This window comes from Petromyzon marinus, unplaced genomic scaffold, assembly GCF_048934315.1.
Source record: "Petromyzon marinus isolate PM22_M1 ecotype Great Lakes invasive population unplaced genomic scaffold, UKy_Petmar_22M1.pri1.0 PM_G_Scaffold_36, whole genome shotgun sequence".
Taxonomy (NCBI): Eukaryota; Metazoa; Chordata; class Hyperoartia; order Petromyzontiformes; family Petromyzontidae; genus Petromyzon; species Petromyzon marinus.
In genome coordinates this window covers 250,454-264,459 of record NW_027422939.1, presented here as the reverse complement: position 1 = coordinate 264,459, position 14,006 = coordinate 250,454, and the positions used below count along the sequence as shown (strand labels likewise).

At 46.6% G+C, this 14,006-nt stretch overlaps 1 protein-coding gene across 1 annotated transcript; it reads left to right on the top strand.

The window, feature by feature from the left end:
• The first annotated feature begins 1,611 nt into the window (after window positions 1-1,611).
• LOC142915872 (baculoviral IAP repeat-containing protein 3-like) lies at window positions 1,612-13,374 on the top strand. The gene is made up of 5 exons (XM_076061506.1): window positions 1,612-2,154; window positions 3,615-3,768; window positions 5,666-5,765; window positions 9,985-10,036; window positions 10,689-13,374. Exons 1-5 carry the CDS (start codon window positions 1,828-1,830, stop codon window positions 10,824-10,826), a joined length of 771 nt encoding a protein of 256 aa, XP_075917621.1. The 5' UTR covers window positions 1,612-1,827; the 3' UTR covers window positions 10,827-13,374.
• Window positions 13,375-14,006: the final 632 nt, after the last annotated feature.

Genomic DNA, 14,006 nt, shown 5'->3' with positions numbered 1-14,006 from the left:
GTGTGAGTATATGGGTCTCTGTGTGAGTCTGTGGGTCTCTGTGTAAGTCTATGGGTCTCTGTGTGAGTCCATGGGTCTCTGTGTGAGTTTATGGGTCTCTGTGTGAGTCTATGGGTCTATGTGTGTGTCTGTGGATCTCTGTGCGAGTCTGTGGGTCTCTGTGTGAGTCTGTGGGTCTCTGAGTGAGTCTATGGGTCTCTGTGTGAGTCTATGTGTCTCTGTGTGAGTCTATGTGTCTGTGTCGTACCGCGCTCCTCGGGACGGAGGAGGGGGGGGAGAGAAACAGCCACGAGGCGCTGTTATACTCCACGTTACAAACCACAACGTTAACCGTGCTGTGAGAGGTGTTAAGAGGCGGTGCCAGCAAAAGAGCTGCGGTCTGAGGTCACCGTAAAAATACAATTAGTTTAGAACCGACGTGATTTTACCTAAAGAACCAAGAAGATTAATCCCTGCAGTCACGACAGCTTTAAATCGAAATCTATCGTGTAGTGTTGAGTCTATGGTGTAGTGTTGAGTCTATGGTGCAGTGTTGAGTCTATGGTGTAGTGTTGAGTCTATGGGCAGTGTTGAGTCTATGGTGCAGTGTTGAGTCTATGGGCAGTGTTGAGTCTATGGTGCAGTGTTGAGTCTATGGGCAGTGTTGAGTCTATGGTGCAGTGTTGAGTCTATGGTACAGTGCTGAGTCTATGATGCAGTGTTGAATGTATGGTGCAGTGCTGAGTCTATGGGCAGTGTTGAGTCTATGGTGCAGTGTTGAGTCTATGGGCAGTTTTGAGTCTATGGGCAGTGTTGAGTCTTTGGGTAGTGTTGAGTCTATCGGGCAGTGTTGAGTCTATGGTGCAGTGCTGAGTCCATGGTACAGTGTTGAGTCTATGGGTAGTGTTGAGTCTATGGGCACTGTTGAGTCTATGGGCAGTGTTGAGTCTATGGTTAGTGTTGAGTCTTTGGGTAGTGTTGAGTCTATGGTGCAGTGCTGAGTCTATGGGTAGTGTTGGTTTTTCTCACACCAGATAACTCTCGAAACTCCGTTTGGTACAGGACCATCCAGACTGTGTGTGCCCCCTTTTATTGCTGTGCATGAGTTTGTCAGAAGTGACAGACTGAACTGTTTAATTCTTAACACGTAGGCTTTTGGCGACCAATGTTCTGTTTACGTGACAACCCTTACCAGTTGGCCGTGTCGGGTGGTGGCGGGTTTAACATTAATATATTTACGCAATCTAACCCACAAAAAGCCTTTGTGTATGGATGAATTGTTTAAACCAAACATTTCAAGTCACTTAAATATTTTATTTTGATTTAAAGCTTTCGTGACTGCAGTAATTCATATTCTTAGCTCTTTCGGCAAAGTCACGTTGAAGGGAAACAATAAAATAATAAAATATATATACAAAACAATAAAAATTATCACGACGTTTCGACCATAACATAACGACCGTTTGTGTTATGGTCGAAACGTCGTGAGAATTTTTATTGTTTTATATGTATTTTATTATTTTATTGTTTGCCTTCAACGTGACTTTACCGAAAGAGCTAAGAATATCACTAAAAGATGTCCGTTTTTAATGACGCTTGCCGCCCGAACATTTTTGTTCCCGCATTCAGGAGCCGTCGAGGGTGACAACAGGGGTCGTGCCATTTCCCATCGCCGGTTTTTAAACTACCCGTTGAGCTACGAGCCCCGGGATCTCTTCGACGCCTTGAAAGGAGGAGAAGGCCTCGACGTTTCTTGAGCGATCTTTAACAAGAGACCCCCGGGCGGACTCGTCCCTCGCAAAAGCATTCTTTTCACCCCAAATTGCCCCGTATTTTTCCGCCGGGTCGATGCCGAACGTCGTAGACTTTCGGGCCTCCCGCAGGGCGTCGGCGGCGGCGAGACGCTCTGCCCCCCCGATGCCCCGCTTCGACCGGATCCCGCGACCGTCGGCCTCGAAGATGCTGAGAGAATCGGCCAGGCTGCTGTCGTTCTCCAAGGGGTGGCCCCGGTCGTCCCCCGTGCGGCCCGCGGACTTGGCGCGGGCCGGACTCTACCGCATGGGCTTCAGCGACCTGGTGGCCTGCTTCCGCTGCGGCGGGATGATGCATCGCTGGGAGGAGGGGGACGACCCCGCTCGGGAGCACGCCAGGCACTTCCCCGCCTGCGCTCGCGCGGTGGGTGACGCCAGCGACGGCGCCGGTGACGTCCTGACGCTTGTTTTGGGGGGGCGAGGCCGGGTCTTTCCTAAAACTAGTGCGGGGTGCCGCTGAGAATTTGCAACGATTGGCACGAAGAGATGTGCCTCGGGGTTCTGGGTACCGATTGGAGATAATTCTAGGCGTGTTTAGACGACGATGGCGAACGAGCGGAGACCCTTTGGCTCGTTGAATCCATTGACGCGCATTCGCGGTCAGATTCGTGTTATATTAAAAAACGATAGTCCAAAAACAAGTGTGAACATTTCTTTGTAAGCACCCTGTGCTAACACAGTTATTCTTGACCTGGCGAGGGCCCTACTCAGCGCTGCGATGATGTAGCTATTTGTTTCAGATGCCGACCCTCTCCGTCACGCAAAGCAGCGACGTTGCTCAGCGAAGCGGGCTCAGCATCGTTGCGTGGACATTTATATTTGCCGAATACCCTCGCACGTGGTGACCACGGGGGGAACAGAGAGAGAGAGACACGGAAACTCCAAATAGGCAGAAGCAGGTGTCAGGGTCGGGTTTCGAGCCCATGACCTCCTGCATACCAGGCGAGGTCGTTGACATCTCCTGGCTACCGCTGCGCCCTTGTAGATGAGTCTCAGTTCTTCAATGCTTTGTGCCTATAACCATGTTCAATGATGAGACTTTCCCGCTCCCCGCGCTGAAGAGTCGGCTCGCTCATTTGACAGCAGAGCCACGGCAACAAAATCAATTAAACTCTGCCCACCGTTGTAAAGACGTTGCAGCTGCCGTGCCGTAGAGGCGGTCACGTGGATTTCGGATTAACCGAGGCAACGTATTTGTTCGGTTTAAGCGCCGCGTGACTTGTAATAAAAACGTCCAAGAATTAACCAATGTTGTATAAACTGTTTTTAGATTATTTGGACTTCAGGGGAATATCCACGAGTTCTTAATCTCTGTCAAAATCGCAGGTGTGCGGTTCATCTGCAAATCGAATAAACCGCGCACGGATCATCCAGAGTCTACTGTAATTCAAATCAAGATTCTACTGTAATGTTATCTTCTCTATAAATTCCCCCACCTGTTGTATATGCCGGGTCTTGAAAATTTTAATAAAAATGATAAAAATGAAATAAAATTTGGAAAAATGCGTAATTATCCGAAATAATGTTAATTGATGTAATTATGCGCATAGGTTATGCTAGTTATGGAGATGTAATCGTATTAAGTCATGTAAATGACTTAACCTTTTTAGGTCAGTCTAAAAAGGTTTTGTTTCGAAGATGTCGTTTAAAAAAAAACGATTCCAATGCCCTCACGGCTTCCTGGGGAGCCGTTCCAAAGGGCGGGGACAATTCGATGAGCTCACTGCATCACCGTCGTCGCCATTGACGCTGTCGTCACAGTCGTCATCGTCGTCACCATTGTCGTCGTTGCGTTTGTTTCTGGGTGGTGCCTTTTCCCCGCAGGCCCCGTTGCCGCAGGCCACTCAGGATGGCCCCGACTCCGCACTGTGTCCAGAGATGCGTTCGTTCGGGGCGCGAATCAGATCTTTCGCGAGCTGGCCGTACACCGCCAATGTGTCCCCGCATGAGCTGGCCTACGCAGGCTTCTACTATTCCGGTACGGTTTGTGCTGCTGCTGCCGCTGCTGCTGCTGCTACGTAGAAGTGGGTGGAGGCCTTCCCCGGTGCTGTAGTCGTCCCCGTTTTGTGGGGGGAGGGGCGGCTCTTTGGGGGGCAAGCGCCACGGTGGCTCGGAGATGTTGACTACCTCGCCTGGAAGGCAGGAGGTGGTGGGTTCCATCCTGACGCCTGATGCGTATTTGGAATTTTCGTGCCTCCCCGTGGTCGCGTGGATTTTTTCTGCCGGTCCTCCGGTTTTTTTCCTCGCACATTTAGAAACACGCGTTTAGAGAATTTGGCTGCGTTTAAATTATCATGCGATAAGCCACTTCGTTGAGCTATCGTTTGTGAATGCCAGGTGGTCGCCTCTGAAAAAGAGCTGAATAGCAACTCAATGGTCCTAACACCTGGTATCATAAAATAGTTTCAATGTTGGTTAATAGTTTTGGTCAAACACCTGAGGGAGGTCAGAATCAGAATATTTATCTATACTGGAGGAATCCATTGAGCTGTGAAGCTCTTTTTCGCATGATGTCCAGTCGGGGCATGGGGGGTAAGAACGTCACGGCAACGAACAGTTTACAAAAACACGATAGGAGTGCGAAGTCCTGTCGGTTCCAAGCGTGTTGTAGAGTGCGTACACGAAACACGGGGAAGGCCTTTACAAGTTGTATAATCTCATGCAGATGTAGATGACGCTGGTTCTTCACGTTCTGTAGATGTAGATGACACTGGTTCTTCACGTTCTGTAGATGTAGATGCCGCTGGTTCTTCACGTTCTGTAGATGTAGATGCCACTGGTTCGTCACGTTCTGTAGATGTAGATGCCACTGGTTCTTCACGTTCTGTAGATGTAGATGCCGCTGGTTCTTCACGTTCTGTAGATGTAGATGACGCTGGTTCTTCACGTTCTGTAGATGTAGATGCCACTGGTTCTTCACGTTCTGTAGATGTAGATGCCGCTGGTTCTTCACGTTCTGTAGATGTAGATGCCGTTGGTTCTTCACGTTCTGTAGCTGTAGATGCCGCTGGTTCTTCACGTTCTGTAGATGTAGATGCCACTGGTTCTTCACGTTCTGTAGATGTAGATGACGCTGGTTTTTCACGTTCTGTAGATGTAGATGCCACTGGTTCTTCACGTTCTGTAGATGTAGATGACGCTGGTTCTTCACGTTCTGTAGATGTAGATGCCACTGGTTTTTCGTATTCTGTAGATGTAGATACAACTGGTTCTTCACGTTCTGTAGATGTAGATGCCGCTGGTTCTTCACGTTCTGTAGATGTAGATGCCGCTGGTTCTTCACGTTCTGTAGCTGTAGATGCCGCTGGTTCTTCACGTTCTGTAGATATAGATGCCACTGGTTCTTCACGTTCTGTAGATGTAGATGACGCTGGTTATTCACGTTCTGTAGATGTAGATGCCACTGGATTTTCGTATTCTGCAGATGTAGATGCAACTGGTTCTTCACGTTCTGTAGATGTAGATGACGCTGGTTCTTCACGTTCTGTAGATGTAGATGACGCTGGTTCTTCATGTTCTGCAGATGTTGATGCCACTGGTTCTTCATGTTCTGTAGCTGTAAATGCCACTGGTTCTTCACGTTCTGTAGCTGTAAATGCCACTGGTTCTTCACGTTCTGCAGATGTTGATGCCACTGGTTCTTCACATTCTGTAGATGTAAATGCCACTGGTTCTTCACGTTCTGTAGATGTAAATGCCACTGGTTCTTCACGTTCTGCAGATGTTGATGCCACCACCTCCATCTATTGTGAGGCGGTTGAACTTACGACTCTCGGTCCGAACGGGCAACTGGATGGGTTTGTTTATCTCTGAAAAGTTGACAGTGTCGATATGTAGGGGAGAGGTCCCTGTAACGTGTTTTCTATTTTGAGTAGGTCACGGAGATCTTGTGAGGTGCTTCAGCTGCGACGGTCATCTACAAGAGTGGGCGCTGGGAGACAGCGCTTGGCATGAGCACGCAAAGTGGTTTCCCAGGTGAGGCGTTTGGCACCTGCTGCTCCCGTGAAATGTATATATATACAGTGAGGGAAAAAAGTATTTGATCCCCTGCTGATTTTGTACGTTTGCCCACTGACAAAGAAATGATCAGTCTATAATTTTAATGGTAGGTTTATTTGAAAAGTGAGAGACAGAATAACAACAACAAAATCCAGAAAAACGCATGTCAAAAATGTTATAAATTGATTTGCATTTTAATGAGGGAAAAAAGTATTTGACCCCCTCTCAATCAGAAAGATTTCTGGCTCCCAGGTTTCTTTTATGCAGGTAACAAGCTGAGATTAGGAGCTGAGATTAGGAGTACACTCTTTAAGAGTGTGCTCCTAATCTCAGCTCGTTACCTGTATAAAAGACACCTGTCCACAGAAGCAATCAATCAATCAATCAAATTCCAAACTCTCCACCATGGCCAAGACCAAAGAGCTCTCCAAGGATGTCAGGGACAAGATTGTAGACCTACACAAGGCTGGAATGGGCTACAAGACCATTGCCAAGCAGCTTGGTCAGAAGGTGACAACAGTTTGTGCGATTATTCGCAAATGGAAAAAACACAAAAGAACTGTCAATCTCCCTCGGCATGGGGCTCCATGCAAGATCTCACCTCGTGGAGTTGCAATGATCATGAGAACGGTGAGGAATCAGCCCAGAACTACACGGGAGGATCTTGTCAATGATCTCAAGGCAGAGGGACCATAGTCACCAAGAAAACAATTGGTAACACACTACCTCAGGGGTCGGGAACCTATGGCTCGCGAGCCAGATGTGGCTCTTTTGATGATTGCATATGGCTCGCAGATAAAACAAAATATTCTCACTTGTTTTAATCCATCCATCAATTTTTCACTGCGCATGTCCTGTTCATGGCTGCAGGAGCAATTGTCCATTATTTTAATTGGATGATACTGGCCTACGTATGCATGTGAGCAGTCATTCTCACATCTTAAAAACATCAAGTCCAACCTACGATCACGTTTAACGGATGAAAGCCTCAACGCTTGCATGAAGCTTAACCTCACCAAGTACCAACCCGACTACAAAGACATCAGCAAATCCATGCAGCACCAGAAGTCGCATTAATGGTGAGTGTTATAACAACATTATTTAAAAGAATAAATTCAGAGGCTTATTATACTGACATTTAGTTGAATTCACTTTTAAAATATATTATATGGCTCTCACTGAAATAAATTTCCAAATTTTTTGCTTTCATGGCTCTCTTAGTCAAAAAGGTTCCCGACCCCTGCACTACCTCGTGAAGGACTGAAATCCTGCAGTGCCCGCAAGGTCCCCCTGCTCAAGAAAGCACATATACATGCCCGTCTGAAGTTTGCCAATGAACATCTGAATGATTCAGAGGACAACTGGGTGAAAGTGTTGTGGTCAGATGAGACCAAAATGGAGCTCTTTGGCATCAACTCAACATGCCATGTTTGGAGGAGGAGGAATGCTGCCTATGACCCCAAGAACACCATCCCCACCGTTAAACATGGAGGTGGAAACATTATGCTTTGGGGGTGTTTTTCTGCTAAGGGGACAGGACAACTTCACCGCATCAAAGGGACGATGGACGGGGCCATGTACCATCAAATCTTGGGTGAGAACCTCCTTCCCTCAGCCAGGGCATTGAAAATGGGTTGTGGATGGGTATTCCAGCATGACAATGACCCAAAACACACGGCCAAGGCAACAAAGGAGTGGCTCAAGAAGAAGCACATTAAGGACCTGGAGTGGCCTAGCCAGTCTCCAGACCTTAATCCCATAGAAAATCTGTGGAGGGAGCTGAAGGTTCGAGTTGCCAAACGTCAGCCTCGAAACCTTAATGACTTGGAGAAGATCTGCAAAGAGGAGTGGGACAAAATCCCTCCTGAGATGTGTGCAAACCTGGTGGCCAACTACAAGAAACGTCTGACCTCTGTGATTGCCAACAAGGGTTTTTGCCACCAAGTACTAAGTCATGTTTTGCAGAGGGGTCAAATACTTATTTCCCTCATTAAAATGCAAATCAATTTATAACATTTTTGACATACGTTTTTCTGGATTTTTTGTTGTTATTCTGTCTCTCACTGTTCAAATAAACCTACCATTAAAATTATAGACTGATCATTTCTTTGTCAGTGGGCAAACGTACAAAATCAGCAGGGGATCAAATACTTTTTTCCCTCACTGTAAATATTCACTAATTATGTGTTCCCCAACACATCCATCGCATTATATAATAATGATGTGTTCCCCGATACATCCAACGCATTATAAGATAATAACAAAATCATAATAAACGCGATAAAATAATAAATATAATGTGTTCCCCAATACAACCATCTCACTATAAGATCATAATATAAATAATAATAATAATGATGGTGATGTGCTCCCCAATACATCCACCACATTATACCCAGCCGGCATAACGTAATGACCCCCCCCTCTTCCCGCGTCGTTTGCTGAACAGCTGCGCGTTTGTTGGACGACAGAAGGGGGAAGCTTTCGTCCGCGGGTCGATGCGGCCGCCGGTAACAAAACATTTTCTCGCCAACTTTTGGTTTCGCAGGAAAATCGAGTTTAACGCCGGCGTGCGAACACGCCGCACGTACGATTTTTTGTTTCGTTTTTTAACGTTGACCTTGGTCAACTCCGGTCGTTGAACAGACGAGACTATCCTCGTCTCTTGATGGAGTTTATCAGGGGTCTTGAACACAAATAGACTCAAACTTAAACTTCGCAGGCAGCTTGAAATGTTGTTCATCATTCAGGGGTAAAAATACAAAAATAATGTGGTTTTATTACCAATATGCTCATTGTAAATATAGTAGTGTGTATAGTATAGTAGTGTATAGTGTAGTGTATAGTGTAGTGTAGTGTATAGTGTAGTGTATAGTAGTGTAGTGTATAGTGTAGTGTATAGTGTAGTGTATAGTGTAGTGTATAGTAGTGTAGTGTATAGTGTAGTGTATAGTGTAGTGTATAGTAGTGTAGTGTATAGTGTAGTGTATAGTGTAGTGTATAGTAGTGTATAGTAGTGTAGTGTATAGTGTAGTGTATAGTAGTGTATAGTGTAGTGTATAGTAGTGTATAGTGTAGTGTATAGTAGTGTAGTGTATAGTGTAGTGTATAGTATAGTAATGTATAGTGTAGTAGTGTATAGTAGTGTAGTGTATAGTGTAGTGTATAGTATAGTAATGTATAGTGTAGTAGTGTATAGTAGTGTAGTGTATAGTATAGTAGTATAGTATAGTAGTGTATAGTATAGTGTATAATATAGTAGTGTATAGTGTAGTGTATAGTAGTGTAGTGTATAGTATAGTAGTATATAGTGTATAGTGTAGTAGTGTATAGTATAGTAGTGTATAGTGTAGTGTATAGTAGTGTATGTATAGTAGTGTATAGTAGTGTAGTAGTGTATAGTAGTGTAGTGTATAGTATAGTAGTGTATAGTATAGTATTGTATAGTAGTGTATAGTGTAGTAGTGTATAGTAGTGTAGTAGTGTATAGTAGTGTATAGTGTAGTAGTGTATAGTAGTGTAGTAGTGTATAGTAGTGTATAGTATAGTAGTGTATAGTAGTGTATAATAGTGTATAGTAGTGTATAGTAGTGTATAGTGTAGTAGTGTATAGTAGTGTATAGTAGTGTATAATAGTGTATAGTAGTGTATAGTAGTGTAGTAGTGTATAGTAGTGTAGTAGTGTATAGTGTATAATAGTGTATAGTAGTGTATAGTGTATAATACTAGTACAGCTCACACCGGTGTGTTGGAGAGCCAAGCCACAACATTTAGAATCTGAGTATGACGTTTCACCAGTAATTACAACAACAACGAGCTTCATCAGGCGACGGCCAGATTAAATGTACTCTATAACTATATATAACTATGGGGATAATCGGTGTTTTTGGCATAGAGATCCACGGAATTTTTTTAATTTTATCTTTTTGGATGCTGCGCGATTTTGAGCCGTCTGCAGCTGCCCTGCCCCCCGTCGTTAGCGGCGACAATCGAGAGCCGGCTCTTGTCGTTCCGTTTGGTTTGCCGACACGCCGATTGCAAATCGAGCGCAGAGTAACGGTGCAAAAAGTCGCGATCGTTTTTAACGCGAGCGGTCGTCGCTTGCGTAACTTATCCATTTTTGTCGGTTCTTCTGCGTGACACCGGCGATGATTCTTACACGCGACGATGTTCATCTTTATTTGTCGGTTTAAAGGCTCCGCTACCGGGTCAGACGCCGCAGAGTACAACCGCGGAGATTGAGCACGGTAAGACGGCGGATCCCTGCGCACTGTATCAGACCCTCACCTGATACAGGTGAGGGTCTGATACAGGTGAGGGTCTGATACAGGTGAGAGTCTGATACAGGTGAGGGTCTGATACAGGTGAGGGTCTGATACAGGTGAGAGACTGATACAGGTGAGAGTCTGATACAGGTGAGAGTCTGATACAGGTGAGGGTCTGATACAGGTGAGGGTCTGATACAGGTGAGAGTCTGATACAGGTGAGAGTCTGATACAGATGAGAGTCTGATACAGGTGAAAGTCTGAGCCAGGTGAGAGTCTGATACAGGTGAGAGTCACGACCTCATGTATACCAGACGAGGTGGTCAACATCTCGCCAACTTTGCGCCCCATATGTAAGCAGTCTGGTGATGATCGACCATCACTTTTTGAAACCGCTGAAAGTGTGTGCGGGTGTGTCTCTGTGTGTGCGTCTGTGTGTGTGTGCGCTTGCGTCTGTGCGTGCGCGCGTGTGTCTCTGTGTGTCTCTGTGCGTCTCTGTGTGTCTGTGCGTCTCTGTGTGTCTCTGTGTGTCTCTGTGCGTCTCTGTGTGTCTCTGTGTGTCTCTGTGTGTCTGTGTGTCTCTGTGTGTCTCCGCGTGTGTCTCCGCGTGCGTCTGCGCGCGCTTCGTCCACAGCAGCGCCATCGACTGAGGAGCTTCTGGACAAGCTGGAAGAGCGGCTGTCCTGCAAGGTGTGCATGGAGCGCGAGGTGTCCACGATGTTCGTGCCGTGCGGACACGTGGCCACGTGCGGCCACTGCGCCCTCTCCCTGAGCCGGTGTCCTGTGTGCCGCGTCGCCGTGCAGACGTCGCTCCGGGCCTTCATGGTTTAGGCGGACGGCCGGGCGAAGGAGGAGGAGAGAGAAACGACCGCCGGGGATCCCGACCGCCCGTGGCTTCGACCGTTGGGGCGAGTTCGTTGATTCACCCATCCCCTCTCCCGTACCGAGGCATAAGCCGGTCGCTGGCGAGCGTTCGGCGTTCGTTTTTTCCGCACAGGGAGGCACGGGGAGGGCAATTTCACTTGGCCACCGGCCTCCACCCATAGAGCAGCCTTTTTTTTGGGGGGTTTCCGGAATGTAAAAGGGTTCATTGATAATTATCAGTGTGGTGGTTTTGAAGGCGTACGATGTCAGACTTGGAAAGTGAAGGAAGTAAAGTTTTAAGACTGTTCTGTAATCTTTACTTTAACCGGATGGTACGCATAGGTTACACACGTTAACAGTTTCTACATTTGGGAGCTATTACATTTAGAACTCTGTGGAGCGCTTATTGCAACGGGTGGAAGGGTCAAAGATTGCGGTGATTTTAAGGCGTACTTACATGTGTGAGTTATTACATTTATAACTCTGTGGGACAATGCAATGGGTGGCATGGGAAAGCGTTAATAAGAGTGCGTTGATTTTAACGTGTGCAATGTCAGACTTGGGAAGTGACGAAGTGAATGTACATGCACATATACACGTGTAAGCTGTTACACGTGTAACAGCTTACACGTGTATATGTGTAAGCTGTTACACATGTAAAGCTGTTACACGTGTAACTCTGTGGATCGCTTATTGCAATGGGCGGAAGGGTTAAAGAGTTGCGGTGATTGTAAGGCGTTTGGTGCTAGACTTGAAGTGAAGAAGTTACGTTCTGTAAATCTTTACTGGAACTGGAATGTTACGCAGAGTTCACGTGCGTAAACATTTTTACGTTTGTGAGTTATTACATTAATAAGTAATATTTTAAAATACTTTTTTTTTTAAAACACTCTTTAATGAAATGTACCCTACTGGTAACGGAATAACTCCACGACTCCAGGAAGTGGCCCCGAGGCTTGGCCACGACGTAAGGGGACCGTGGAGATTTACAGCCAACGACGTCAGTTGAGCGTGGACAATTACACCCAAGACGAAACATAACGTGTTAAAAAAAGATTGTTGGAAAATATATTTTTTACGCTAGAATACAGTGTTGTCATCATTATGACATAAGTATACCACATTGGTAAGTGGGTTAAGATTGAGTTACTATATTTGATGATACTACAACAACAACAGACAGAGTGAGTTCATACACAGCGTGTGCAATAATAGCCCCATGGAGCACTTATTGCAATGGTGATGTCATCAAAAATTTAATTGTCGCGTTCCACGGTGGCCGCTCTTTGTCGGTGGTGGGGAGCGGTGGGGGGTTGGTGGAGCGGTCAGCGCTACCAACGCCGGTGATCAGCCGAGTTCCATTCCCGCTCACGGCCAACGCCACAGTGATTGCGATCATCTGAACAACCGGTCCTGGGCCTCCCCTAGGTCGACTTGGCCTCGAATGAGTGCCCGCTGCGATATGTAAAGACATCGCCACTGGGGAGACAAAGGCGGCTGTGCGTGGTGTTGACCACCCCACCCCCCCCCCCACCCTCGTGTGCCACAGTGCCGGTAGCCTTCATAGCTGCTGCTAATCGCTAACAGCACTTGCCCCAACAGTCTGTTAAGGCTACACGGGGAGGGATCTTCATAGCTGCTGCTAATTGCTAACAGCACTTGCCCCAACAGTCTGTTAAGGCTACACGGGGGGGATCATCATAGCTGCTGCTACTCGCTAACAGCACTTGCCCCAACAGTCTGTTAAGGCTACACGGCGGTGGCTGGGGGATCTTTGGGGCTGTGTGTGGACGGCTTTGTGTGTTCCTCGCCGCTTTTGTTTCTAAGAAGTGCCAGGTTATTTTTCCATCGGTCGCGTGAGAGATAATTTTCGGGGACTCGTTAACCCGCTGCTGGATTAGGGCCCCTCGGCGCGCCTCGTCCCACGGGGGTTTGTGTTGGACTCGGCACTTGGCGAAGAGAACGCCGGAGCAGTTCCCCCCGCGGGAGATTGGTCGCGGGCAAATTTAGAATCGCTGCTCGGAAATGTTGAAAAGGTCGAATCCGTCCTCGGCTGCGACGCTCGCTCGTTCATTCAGCTCCAGCAGCAGCGTCCGCCTGCACCGAGTTTCTGGCTTTGCCGCTCTTAACCCAGAGTTTTTAAGCGGCTGCTGCGTTGAACATCGTCGCGCGTAGTGTAAACTAAATATATATATACACACAGCTTCCTGAGAATGTGTTAAGTTGGGGAAACGTGATTATTTTGCGCGTTTAAAACACGGACGTTGTAAAACATCCTTCAAGGTTTTGATTTAAAGCTTTCGTGACTGCAGGGATTCATATTCTTGGTTCTTTCGGTAAAGTCACCACCACGTAGAAGGGAAACAATAAAATAAATAAAATATAAAACAATAAAATTCTCACAACGTTTCGACTGCAACACGAGCAATCATCATCAGGTGTGAAAACCACATAGCACCACGGAGAGCGATTTGGCAGTTGTTCAGACTGCATTCCATTCTCTTCCTCTCCCCCCTCCTCTTTTCCGAACATAGATGGACTCGTCCATTTGAACAACTGCCAAATCGCTCTCCGTGGTGCTAACGTTAAAAAAACTCCACTTTTTAAAACATTTCTTGCTGTGGTTTTCACACCTGATGATGATTGCTTCTTGTGTCGTAGTCGAAACGTCGTGAGAATTTTTATTGTTTTATATTTTTATTATTTTATTGTTTCCCTTCTACGTAGTGACTTTACCGAAAGAACCAAGAACATTCTTCAAGGTTCTTTCGGTCGAGCGACGTGGGGACAAAATAAAATAAATCACGACATTTCTGTCGCAACACAAGTGACCCCCCCATCAGTTGAACTGTACCTGTTCCGCCTGATGACGGGCGCTTGTGTCGCGATGGAAACGTGGTGATGTATTTTATACACCTACCACGTGATGACTTTGAGAGCGTAGATCCCTGCAGTTTTCACGAAAGCTTCAAGTGAAGATTCTCAAGGCTGCTTTCAATGTTGCGTTCAGTCAGTGAAACGTCCGCACATTCGAGTCGAGTGCCCATTAATGGGCCACGCAAGGCCCAACGCGTAGGGCCGAGGCTTC